Source organism: Crocodylus siamensis, chromosome 15, assembly GCF_052110815.1.
Source record: "Crocodylus siamensis isolate JL-2025a chromosome 15, ASM5211081v1, whole genome shotgun sequence".
Lineage (NCBI taxonomy): Eukaryota > Metazoa > Chordata > Crocodylia > Crocodylidae > Crocodylus > Crocodylus siamensis.
The window spans coordinates 39915258-39927546 of NC_143409.1; the positions used below are offsets into that span (position 1 = coordinate 39915258).

General features: G+C 49.3%; 1 protein-coding gene across 2 annotated transcripts in view; it reads left to right on the forward strand.

Annotated features, from left to right (window-relative positions):
• The first annotated feature begins 7072 nt into the window (after positions 1 to 7072).
• The window catches only part of LOC149852403 (mitotic-spindle organizing protein 2B-like), a 28917-nt gene continuing 23700 nt past the window's right edge, over positions 7073 to 12289 (forward strand). The window contains exons 1-3 of one of the 2 annotated variants that reach the window (XM_090028972.1): positions 7073 to 7633; positions 7721 to 7869; positions 9924 to 10112. In XM_090028972.1, coding sequence (XP_089885098.1) covers positions 7347 to 7633; positions 7721 to 7869; positions 9924 to 10112 — 625 coding nt within the window. In that variant the 5' untranslated portion in view covers positions 7073 to 7346. The remainder of the gene's footprint in view (positions 7634 to 7720; positions 7870 to 9923; positions 10113 to 12289) is intronic. The other variant, XM_090028973.1, reaches the window with a different exon arrangement.

The following is a 12289-nucleotide window of genomic DNA, read 5'->3' on the forward strand; positions in this document are numbered from 1 at the left end:
ACCTCAACATTTAGCTAGCAGACCACATGCTGGCTATGATCTATGCTGTGGCAGACAGCAGTATCAGCTTAGGGCTTTTTGGAGCTAATCAAAGCTCAGCTGGTAATATCCTGCTGTCTTCTTTGTTTAAGAAGAGTTTGAACTAATGAGAGCAGCTGTTTGTTCTCTGATGAGTTGATAAATGCTGATAATAGACCTGATGAATGCTCTGATATCAAGGGGGGGAGGGGGGGAACCCCTCCCTAGTCCTGCTGGGGCTGGGCCATGCCCCCCTCAGCTCAGCCTCATGGAAGGGAAGGGAAGGGAAGGGAAGGGAAGGCTGCTCTAGCACCCCCCACCCTCCCCCTGCTTCTAGCCTGAGCCACTGCAGGCATGTGCCCTGGGGGCATGCTCAGGGCTCTGGATCTCTGCATCAGGGCTGCTCGGAGAATGAAGGTGACACAGAGCACACAACACAGTGTCCCTGGGGCCGTTATTACTGTGGTGGGAGGAAGCTGACAAGTGCTGTGATTAGACACCGGGTTTGTTGATGTATTAGTCATAGCAGAATTGAACAAGCTGGCAAATTTGGGGAACATGAGAAAGGAATTGGGGGCAGGATGGCCCCAAAAAGATGGAGCTGAAGCACTAAAATGCTCTAATCCAGGCTGATAGCCAGCTCCTACTCCCTGTGCTACAGGGGTCCAGACAGCTCAGTGACAAGCACACTGTTCTCATTCTACATTCCCCCTTTGCTAGGGCCAAGGTATCCTGGGTTACCCTTTCCTTGGAGCACATGGCATTACTGGCCCTTGGTGTCTCATAGCCAGGACACTCGGTGCCCTGCCCTGCAGACCAGGCTGCCCCCAGGTGCCAGGTAAGCCCTGTGCTCAAGGAACACACACAGAAAGGCTTACAGCAGTTTTTTCCTTCCAGCATCCTTGACAGACTCAGCAGCATGTGCCCAGGTGTATATGCTTGGAGCTGGATGCTCAGAGGCTGGAATCTCCTAACATAATCAGTCTGTTGCTCTTCTGTACCTAGGATCCAGTTTTTCCTGTTTCCTTGACTTGACCTGCGTTTTTGTATATGTGGCAAGTATTAGTAGCTTCCTTGATGTCAGTATTTATTTGTGGGGGCCAGTGTAAATCATCTCTGAATCTTCTCTTGGATTTCTTAATTCTCAAAAGACCTTCCTGATTCCTTTTTAACATATATTTCTGTAACACCTTAGAAATCATCATCATCCTGGCACCCTTAAACTAAATCCCTTCTACTATTGAAAGCTCTCCTCTGAATTGGTGATAGGCAATGCCCTGTCTCACATCTGCTCATATCCTGACTTTTGTGAGACTAGACAAAGTTTCTGTAATCAAATTGACACACACAATGTCTAGCTTTGGATTTGTTCCACTGCACTTTTACCAAATGCTCGTAGACAGTGTCTGTTACCATCCAATACCTCCCAGGGTCATCTTGGATTTGGAAACCATATCATTGTAACTGAAAGTAACCTGTCTTCTTGGCAGTGGTGTTTGCCACCATTTCAGCAATGGCAGTACACAGTTTATGGCTAGTTTCAGCCATAACTCACTGGAGTTAGTTTCATAAGCAAACACATGAAACTTTTTACTCCCCTATTCTTTATAACAGTGTGGGCAGTTCTGCTTTTGGCACCATTGCCCTCTACTGGACGCCAGCAGAACTTCTCACCTGTGTGTCCTTGGTCCTAAGAGCTAATGCACATTCTCTGTTGGCTCAAATAGGAGCTGTTCTACCCTTCCTGAACATCCATGATCAGTTAGCAGTACAGACAGCTGTGTTGGGTCAGGGGCCTGTAGTGATGAGACATGGGTTTGTGACTTGAGCAGGGAATGAGGAAAACGCAGAATCCATTGAAAGAAAGCAAGGATGTGGGGAGCTGAGTTGCTCTGGGAAGAGATTTATCACGAGGATCTCATCTTCTTCACATGTGAGTCATTGCCATCCCTGTTTCCTCACCCCTTGTGCTCATGATGCTCAAAAGGTGATACTACAGCAAGCTGATTAAACAGATGATATCTGAGCTGGGAAGTAAAGGTGAATCCCTCCAGGTGCCCTCCCTCCACACTAGAGAGCTCCTTCCCCTTGTTTTTCTGCAAAGCCGAGGGGACACATCACCCAGCATGATGATAGCTCTCTCCCAAACCCCTTCAGCTCTGAGTCAGAGACCCAACCAGCTGTCACAGCAATGCTGACTTGCAGAGAGAGCCCCTGCCCTGATCTGAGACAAACAGGGTGACAAGGATCTGCTTTCCTGCAGTAAATCTGCCTTGATTCCCTAATACCAGTGAAACTGGGCTTGGTCGGGATCAATGTCACTCAGAATAGAAGCTACCCCCACTCTTTCCTAGCAGATCACACTTCTAATGCAGTTCTGAAGACTTAATGGCATTCATCATTGGAGACAGCTGCATTATTCCTCATGAGTTTATCCAGCAGTGTAACCCTTTGACCTGGTGGCAAATAACCTGTGACTGTTACAGATTCAATTGTCCCTGCTAATGGCTGAATGGATAGTTTAGGCATTTCATCCTCCTGATTATTTGCACATTGTACAAATACACACACGTACATTGTACATGGATAACAGGCAGGGTTGTGTAACACAACACTGTGTAGATACGCAAACACAGAGCGCTATAGAAGGTAGTGGCATGTAACATACCACTTATATACACTTATGTGGTTGTTAGGCAGTGCCTTATAAAACACACACATGCACATATTGTGTTATAATAGGCAATGCCATTATAATATATATACCGTTATAGGAAGCAGTGCCATCTCTGTGTCATATAGACATGTAGAAACACACACATGTACACAGCACTATGGCTGGCAGTGTCACCTTACACAACATCATGCATCTGCATGGACATATACACTAAGAAAGCATCATATAACACCCACAGATACATACAGGCACACAAACACACTACTATGCTTTAGCAGGAAGGAATATAGTACCCCCCTCCCACATGCACACATCACAGCTTTGCAAAGCGAAGCAAGCTTTCTTCTACAGTGCTTATCAATTGCTTCTGTCTTGTTTCCTTCCCTTTATATGATATGACAGGTCACTGTGGGAGGCTCAGAAGACAAGGAATGCCAGGACCAAAGCAGAGGGAGGGCTCCACCAGTACATGGAGATGAGGAAGCTCCATACACTAGGATAGCTTGGCCTGGGTTAAGGTATAGGCACTTCCACCCTATGCCAGAGACCCCAGATCCCCAAATCACAATTATGTCAGAAATATAGCTCCCCCAGCCCCTCAGCTTAAAAAAAGCAAGTGCTTTATCTCTGGTATTGCAATGACTGGAGTGTAACAGAAAGGTCTGTGTGAGTCTACAGAGGGCCTCGACTGATCTCTAGGTGTGACACTGCTTGAATCTGCTGAGAGCCTGAGCCACTTGCTCTGAGGGAACCAATGCCTTTCTCTCTGAGGATGTTAACTCCTAGCTCCCCTGCTCCCAGGGACTCAGTCTAGGCCTGGAGTGATAGAGCACAGTAGTGTGACTAATGCACACACACATCCTTGCTGCGGGGTAAGTGCTAGTTGTTGCTACACCTGCCTCTCTGGCACACCTCTTGGTTCTGCCCCACATCTCTGGGATGGATAGGCCTCTGTACTCCTGCACCACAAATGAGGTAGGGGCTACACCACAAAGGTAAGGTCACACCATGCTCTAACAGAGTTTGGAGACAGCCTGTTCAGTGAGAGAGTAATTGTGAGCCACACATGCACCTACCCATATACAACACCAACTCTCCATTTAACCTTCCACCTGCTGGAAGGGATCAATGAACTTGTGGCCCATCTTAAGCCTGTGGTCCAGGCTGACAGCAAAATGAATTGAGTACCATGGTGCACAACACTTCCAGCACTTTATTCCCCCCACTTAAGTGTATTATTAGTTATCTGTATTAGAATATCATCAACAGGCTGCAACCCACATCCAAACTCCATTGTGCTGCAATCAAGCAGATGTCAGGGATGATCCCTGCCAGGGAGAGCTTATAAATTACAGCCTGTCAGTGTGTTGCAGCTGCTGCTGTTCTAGCTCATACTTATTTTTAAGTTAAAATTGTGCTCCCTACTGTCTTGATACCATCATGTGGCTATGAGTTCCCCCTGCAATTGCCCTTTTCAACTGTGTGTCTATTTTTATCCCCTCCCGCTTACTGCTCCCATCAGATCAAGATTGCTCAAACCCTTTCTAACCCTACCCCAGATTTTCCAGCCAGCTGCAGCATGGGCTTCTAAGGAAAAACATGCTCCAGCTGCACCTGGGTTTGGTCCTTAATTAGCAGTGAGCTTTTGTACATTTCTGACTCAATAATGCCACTGTTCCTTGCATGGTTACAAATCAGAAATGACTGAGCTGGGGAGAGGAGGAAATCAAAGGCAAAGCCAGGCTAAAGGGAGATGCATCTTGGGTGCTGGGAAACTGGTAGCCTGAGCTCAGAGCAAGGCACTGCAGTGTAATAAGCAAATAGCTTGTGACAGTCAGAAAATCCAATGGCTCTTTCAATGGAATTGAGCTGACAAGCTGGGCCTACAAGCAGCCTGGACCCTTGTGGACTACAAAGCAGTCGGGCTAATTCCTGCCTTCTCATCGTACCATCAGAGGCTCAGCCTGAACGGAGGTTTAACCCTCCAACTGGCTGCAAAACTATGGGTCAGAGTGCTGTTCTTTTGGCAGCTGAAGTGGGGCTGCAACTGCTTGGACAGCTGCACCCTGCAAGCACCTGTCCAGCTCATGCCCAGCGAGTAATGGCATCAGCCCCTTTAGAAGGCTGAAGAATGGGTGCAGCCCCCTTCCATTAGCCAAGGCTGGTTCTGTGAAGGACAGTAAACCACTGATCAGCTCCCAGCCACACCGGTGTGTCCAGCAGTTCATGGGGGTCAATGATGCTCCTTGGCTCTGAGACTGAATGTACCAGGTTTGGGCAGAATGTCAGGGGGGCTGCAAATGGCAGAGTGCCTGAGTGTAACCCCTGCAGCACCCAGCCTGTGCAGTCACCAGGGCAACATGTGGCCCCCACTCTGAAGTCAGACAGCCCTGGCTTAAATGGCAATTCTCCCTCCCTGGTGCTGGCCCTCCAACATGTTTATAGGGCAGTCATAGGCTCTCCCAAGTTGTCATCTGGTTAGGCTAAAGAAGCCAAATGCTTCTCATCTCCTCTCCTGAGCCAGGTACACTCCACAATCATCCAAAAGGCCACTGGCTGCAGTGTCCCTCCCAAGCAACCAGTTCTCTTGTGGTTAGGGCACTCACTGGGGCAAAGGAAACTGTTGCTTTGAACCACCTTGGGCAGAGGAATATAATGGACCTGGGGCTCTGAGAGGTGGTGGTAGAAGGGGGAGTGCTCTAACCACTTGTCTCTTGGATAAAGGGGGGGAGGCACTCCTCCACCCAGTAGTTTTAAAAGAAAGCTGTGGACCCCCTGTCCTTTACAAAAAGCCCCATCAGGGCAGGCAAATCTTCTTCATACATGGATCTTATACAGACAAAAGCCAGAAGAACTAATGCTGCAGTGAGAGAACTTAGTTCAAAGCTAAGCCAGCTCTGAGGGCAATTTGGGGAATGGGACAAGTTCTGAGGAAGTTTCCAATCACTGTAACAGAGGAAGTTGGTGGCAGGGAGCCTTTCTGCCCTGCATGGGTCCAGCATCACTGATCCAAGCTTGGTTCTGAGGCCTTCAGGCACCTGACAACACAGGTCAGTGCCAAGTGGGACTTCCAGAAGCACCCAGCTCCTGCTGGCTCTCGTCAGTCCTACCAGATGCCCACACACGCTCTGCTCCTCTTAACTCTGGGCTCGTTCCTGTTTCAACAGGACACAAGCTGCAGCTCCATCCCCATGAGCCCCTGCTCCTGTGCAGGAAGCCGCATCTTTCCGCGAGCTCACACCGTTGCCTCAGGGGAGGGCATGGAAAGCGGCGCCCCTGCACTAGCACATGCCAGGCCTGCTCCACGCTGCGCAGGGCATTTGCTAGCTGGATCCCAGCACGAATCCCTGTGGCATCTGGGCCCAATGAGCTGCCCGCACCCCCGCATACCTCTGCCAAGCGTGGCCCAACCAGCGCCTGCCGCCTGCGAACTGTTCACCAGGGGGGACTGGGTGCCCGTCGACACGGAGCAGGCAGACGCCATGGTCTGGATGGGACCAGAGGGAGTCAGGCACAGGCACACCCGAGGGTCTGATCCGGGGTCTGTCTGGGCCTCAGCCGGAGCCCGCTCGCGTCGCCACTACCCCTCCTGCGTGATCCATCGCACCACCCTCGCAGCCCACCAGGACACCGCCTGGCAGGACTATTTTGGCAAGGGTGAGGCCGACAGGCCCCGGTAGCAGAGCCTGTACTCTGACCGTATCCCCAGCACCACCAGGGACGTAGGCTGGCGGCTCTTCCACGGGGCTGTCACAACCGGCTTGCGGCTGGCCCATTTTGAACCGGTCTCCGACCAGTGCCCATTCTGTAGCGAGAGGGAGACGCTGGCGCACCTTGCCATCGAGTGCACCAGACTGCAGCCCCTGCACCTCCTCCTCCAGAACTTGCTCCTCAAGTTCTGGCTGCACTACTCCCCTCACCTTTTAGTTTACGCAAACCCCATCCACCGCCCCACCAAGGCCTGGGACCTCCTGGTCAACCTCCTCCTGGCTCTGGCCAAACTTGTCATCTGGCGGCCCAGGAAGGAGGCTCTGGCCGGGAAGGCTCCCAGTGACCTCGGGGTGTTTTTCCCTGGTGTCCTTCATGCGCCTCTCCGGGCGGAGTACCACTGGGCAGTAGCTGCCAGCGAGCTCCCTCAGTTTGTGAGCTGGTGGGCGCTGTCCGGGGTGCTCTGCTCGGTGTGCCCCGGGGGAGCACTGGTTTTGACCCTATGACCCGCACGGGCACATCCTGTTTTCTCTTTTGTTGTCCCCCTTAATTTATTGGTGTTTTTAAGGCACTGGTCGCCTTACCCAGTGGCAGCCCCATTGCGGTTTTAGGCTTTTAGCTTTTTACGCTTTTAAGCTTTTAGCCTTTTAGACAGCCGCCAACAACATCGAGCGCCGGACGCCAACGCGTTACCCCGACCAAGACTGTTTTAATTGATGTCTTCGGGTGCTGGTCGTCCCTCGCCCCAGCAGCGAACGCAACAGCGACGACAGCTACCAGCGGGACCCACCCCTTCGGGGTGTTTTAAACATCTGATCCATCGGGGTGCGGGGTCCACGTTTACCGCCGGCCGCCACCCGCAGGCGGCCCACAGAGACTGGCGGTCCACGCTGCATGACTATGAGGACATCAAACAGTCCCGCGCGACCCTCCCCTCCTGCGCATGCTCAGTAGCAGCGAGGAAGCCGGATCGAGGTGTTGTTCCGCCCTCTCGGGAGGAGGAGGTTGGGTTGTGACGTTTCTTTCGCTTCCGGGTGGTTGCCTAGCAGCGCTCAGCATGTCCGCTCCGGCCGCGGCGGGGCCGGCGGCTGGTGCGGGGCTGGATGCGGCCCTGGGGAAGGCGGCGTCAGTGTCGGTGCGGTCGCGGCGGAAGCTGCTGACGGCGGAGGAGGCGGAGTTGTTCGAGCTGGCGCAGGCGGCGGGCAGCGGCCTCGACCCGGAAGTGTTCAAGTGAGCGCGGGGGTCCCGGCACGGCGGGTCCTGGGGCCGGGCGGGGGTCCCGGACCATGCTGACCCGCTCTGCCCCCCCCTCCCCAGGATCCTGCTGGACCTGCTGCGCATGAACGTGGCGCCGCTGGCCGTGTTCCAGATGCTCAAGTCCATGTGCGCGGGGCAGAGGCTGGCGGCCCCCACCGCCGCCGCCCCGGACAGCGGCCCCGCCGCCCCCCCCACCGCCGAGGCTAGAGGTCAGGAGCGCGTCCTGGGGAGGGGGGGAGGTCTGGGGTCGTGAACTTGGCCTTGACGCAGCCATGGGCAGGTCTAGGATGTGGAGGAGGGGGCACAGAGGGTGAGGGGCGTCGTTGCATGTGACAGCACCTGGTTTTCTACCATTAGAAAGAAGCTAGCAGCATTACCACAAACCGGGGCCGGGGGCTGCATTGCACAGGTTAAGATGGAAGCAAAAGTGAATAGACCGTCGCTGGGACCAGCTAGAAGCAGGCGGCAGGGCTGCGAAGTAGGAGCTCCCTTGCCAGGAGCAGCAACCTGGCAGCAGCACGCAGTTTGGCCTGGTAAAACGGCAAGACCATTAAAAAGGCGAGAGGGTTGTTAGCACTGTGTGCAAGGGAGAGCTCAGAAGGGATCTGGTAGATGATAATGTGCCAGGAAGTCAGTGGATGCCCTCAGTGCTGCCTGATTAGAAATGCTGCTGCTAGGCAGGTGGTTTTAACCATGGGGTGGAGCAGGAATGAAATGGATGGGAGTGCTCCGATGCACTTGCCTGGGTCTGGCCCTGGGCTAGGTCACATGGGTAAAGCTGCATCTCCCTGGGATTAGAAACAGGCCAGGCTGGGGGGGGGACACCACCGGGGGTCCCCCAGCATCATTTCATGGGCTAACAATCAGATTCCTGCCAGGCCTTTCCCCAGCTACATGCATCCCAGTGCTCCCAGGCCATGTTATAGAGAAATAGCATTTTTCTTTTTCTTTCTAAAAGTATATCTGTAACGTTGCTTTTTAGGGGCTTTTTACCCTCTTTCTGGGAGGATTTTTATTGCATCCTGACTTTTCTGTGCTCTAAATGACAAGGGCACTCTGTTATGTCGAGGGAAGCTGCTATACCTGCTTCCCAGCACGGCATAGTTCTTACCTGCTGCTAAAGGTGCAGTGGAGCTCATTCTACTGTGATGACCACCAGAGTATAAATACCCTCTGTACCCAAATCCAGGATGAGGTCCCCCCCCATTCAATGTGGGGGGAGGGGAAGATGCCCCTCATCTGGGATTTGAGTATATGGTGAGTTAGGGGGCAGGCAGCTGTTGCAGCTCCGGCCCCAACCCAGGCCTGGGGTTAGAGTTAGTCACAGCAGCCACCTGTCCCCTAAAACCACTGATTCCCTTGTCCCCACCTGCTTCCCACAGCCTCTGCCCCCTCCACTCCCTGACACTTACTGTCAGGCACGGATAATCTTATCATCTTGGATTTCAGTAAATATGGTAGCTCAACAGCTAGAAAAAGCATTCTAAAGAACTACTCCCCTTGCACCCAATACTGAAAGGGTAGCCGTTTAGCTAGGGAGGAATCCATAACAAATCAGTAGGTACCTTCAGTGACCTGACTTGTCTGGGCCTCCAGTCTCCATCTGTTCCCTTACATTCTTTCCAGGGTTCTGCCTGGACTAGAGGTTTTGCCTGTGTTGTAACTTGATTCACTTGGTGACTCATGTGAATCAATTGCTTAGTTGAATAAAGAACCAGGTTCGTCGTGCTTCACCAGACATTTGTTTCTGGTCATGGTTCACCTACAGCCTTATCAATTCAAACTTTGACTATATGTTTTCATTAGTGTTTGGATGTAATTCTAAATATCTGTAAGCAGTGTCAGAAGACTGCAGAGGGTGTTAAATATTTGATTTACTGTGTTAATGGCAAGCAAGCAACATGGTAAATACAGGTATGAAATTATGAATACCTAACAAATAGTGATAGATATTTAGTAGTGTAAACTACTTTATAGATTGATAGATAGACATAGTAGGACTTAACATAAAACTATTCAAGGTTAAGGTGTTCATCTGGGGATTTTTTTAAATTAGAAGGGAACCGTAACCATAGATTGTTTAGTCACTTTGACAATGATATTCATGTATCTAACAAAGCATGCAAGCCATGTTGCTTCAAGAAATAACTCTTACTTCTTTTTCCATAAGACTATTTGAACATTCTTATGTTTATGATTTTGCTTATTTTTCCAATAGACATATGTTGTTTTTAATGTGTTTCTATATCTCTCTTTGAATCAGAGGTCCCATTTGTCTCTGCCAAGAACAGTAAAATCCCTGCACCACTCTCCTTTTCCTCTGCCCTTCGACCTCCGAGACTAACAGCCACTAAGATTGTGGTCTACAGTCCTGCTGATGCTTGCTCGCCTCTCTCTCAAGGTCCCCCTGGTTCCTTCCAGTTTTCTTGCTGCCTGTTCTCTCCTTTTGCAGGTTGTGTTTATTAGTTTATCTACTGGGGTTTGTGCAGTCTGTTATGACTTTAGGAATTGCACTTACATGGTGATTCCTTTAGCCTAAGAGAAACCCGTGTGCCCTCTAAACAGTAGAGTCTCATGTTAAATTTTCAGGAGTAGATTATTTCAGAAACAAAGATTTACTTTTAAGAATAAAATGTAAATTAAAAAAAAGAAAGAAAATTGATTCAGAAATTGAAGAAAATCCAGTTCTGAAAAATTCTCTCTCTCTCGGTGTAGAGAGTGCTATATGTATACACATCCAAGAGAGTAAATGGATGTATCTGGTTTAGGAATTGCAGACTCTTGGCACTTACCTTGCAGTTCATTGTGTGTGGGTGGCCTGCTTTGCCTACTGAGAGCTTTGTTAAAGGTTTCATGCCCTGCTCAACAAATTGCAGGATTGGGGGCTTAGCATTTATTATGCACTGAGGATATTTTTGTCAAGGTGTTTTATAAATGTAGCTTTATAAACACAAACTGGTACAGGCACTTTACAGGAGAGCACATGTGGAGATGACTCAGTATAAACTCAAATAATGCTTGACTTGTTATACCAGGCATATGCATGGCCATATAGGTTAAGGTTGCAAAGCAGTTTTCATTCAAAGCCTGTGTTTTCAGGTGCTCTTATATTTCATACAGGTCTCTTGGGTTGAAACTTTCCATGCTTAGTTTCTGTCCCATTAACTTGTCTTTGGATTTTAAGAGAAATCCCACGTTTCACTTCTTGTTTTGGAAGATGAGGGATTTCTGTCACTCTGTTCAAAAGCTAAACTTTAAATATTGTGATTAGTGTCATGAAGCCAAAAAACATGACTGTTGTTTGGTGTCAGCACAGGCCCCATGGGCAATGTGTGCTTTGGTAGTTCTAAAATCTATGAGCGAGCAAGCAGAATGTTATGAAGCCATTTCAAAATGCACTGCCATTCATATGCAAAAGGAGCAACTGCTTGTGTTTGAGCTGGGATACCTTGGAGAATATACCAACCCTGAACCTTTGCAATTTAATGCTTCTTAACCTGTATATCTTTAGTATTGCTAGAGAACAGCATAGGTTTGAGATTTCTATGCTAATGCAAGTAGAACGTTTCTATTTTAAGCATGTATTACAAAGCCATAAGAATGTCCAATTCTGTTTTTGAAAAAGTACTTTACATGAGTATTAAGATACTAAAATGTAGCATTCAACAGTCAGGAATGCCAGAACTAAGGTAGCTGATGTAACCTAATTCTGCTCCTTCTGTGTGTAATCTTCAGTTACAAGCTCGCACTTTTTTCCCCTCAGACTCATGCCTCACTTGGTGCACAAGATGAATAGTAACTAGTGAAAAGAGCAGCAGCTGTTCAGTATTTTGGTCCTCACTGTTCTGTGTCTGCCCTGAAAGCAGGTGGTGGTATGGTTGCTGAGGAAAGTCTACCTGAGATGCATTTGGGCTTCAAGCCATTCACAATGCAGTAAGGCATGACAGGAGTGGCCAATCTGTGGCACAGAAGCCACAAGCAGTATGGGCAGCTTCTGTGTATGGCACATAGCAACTCAAGGAGCACAGCAGCAGATAGAGCAAGAAATGAAATTAGAGCAACAGTCATTCAGGGAGTAGAAACAAGAGCAGCATATCAGGTAGGGGTGTAGGTAAAGGGGAATAAGAGTGGCATTGGCGGAGGATGTGGAGCTAATTTGTGGCTAGTCTGCCAAAAAGTTTGGCCCTCCCTGCTGTTGCTGAGGTTTAAAGTAAGCAACTGAAAAGTGTTATGATGATGAGGCAGCCTTGATGTAAGGGTGATTTCCACTTGTAATATACCTTGTAACTTGCCTTCAGCCTCAGCTATACTCATGGACTGGTACTGTAAGAAAGTGCAAGATGTAGTAGTGACCCTTTTGTTTTTAAAAAGTATTTTCTGAAGCTTAAACAATGTGACATCTAAACAGTGTGCAGAAAAAATTGCGTAATGGTTTAAAGCAGCTGTTGGTTATATACATTTACAAATGAAGACAGCAAAACTGTACATCATAATATCTAACTGTTGCCACTATACCCTTAGTAGGGTAGTTGTTGGTAGCAAACTCTACTTTTGACTCTTTGGAATTTGTATTAAACTGCTCCAAGACCAGAATGAGAGGCACTCATTAAGAAATCCTCTGTCTGCTGA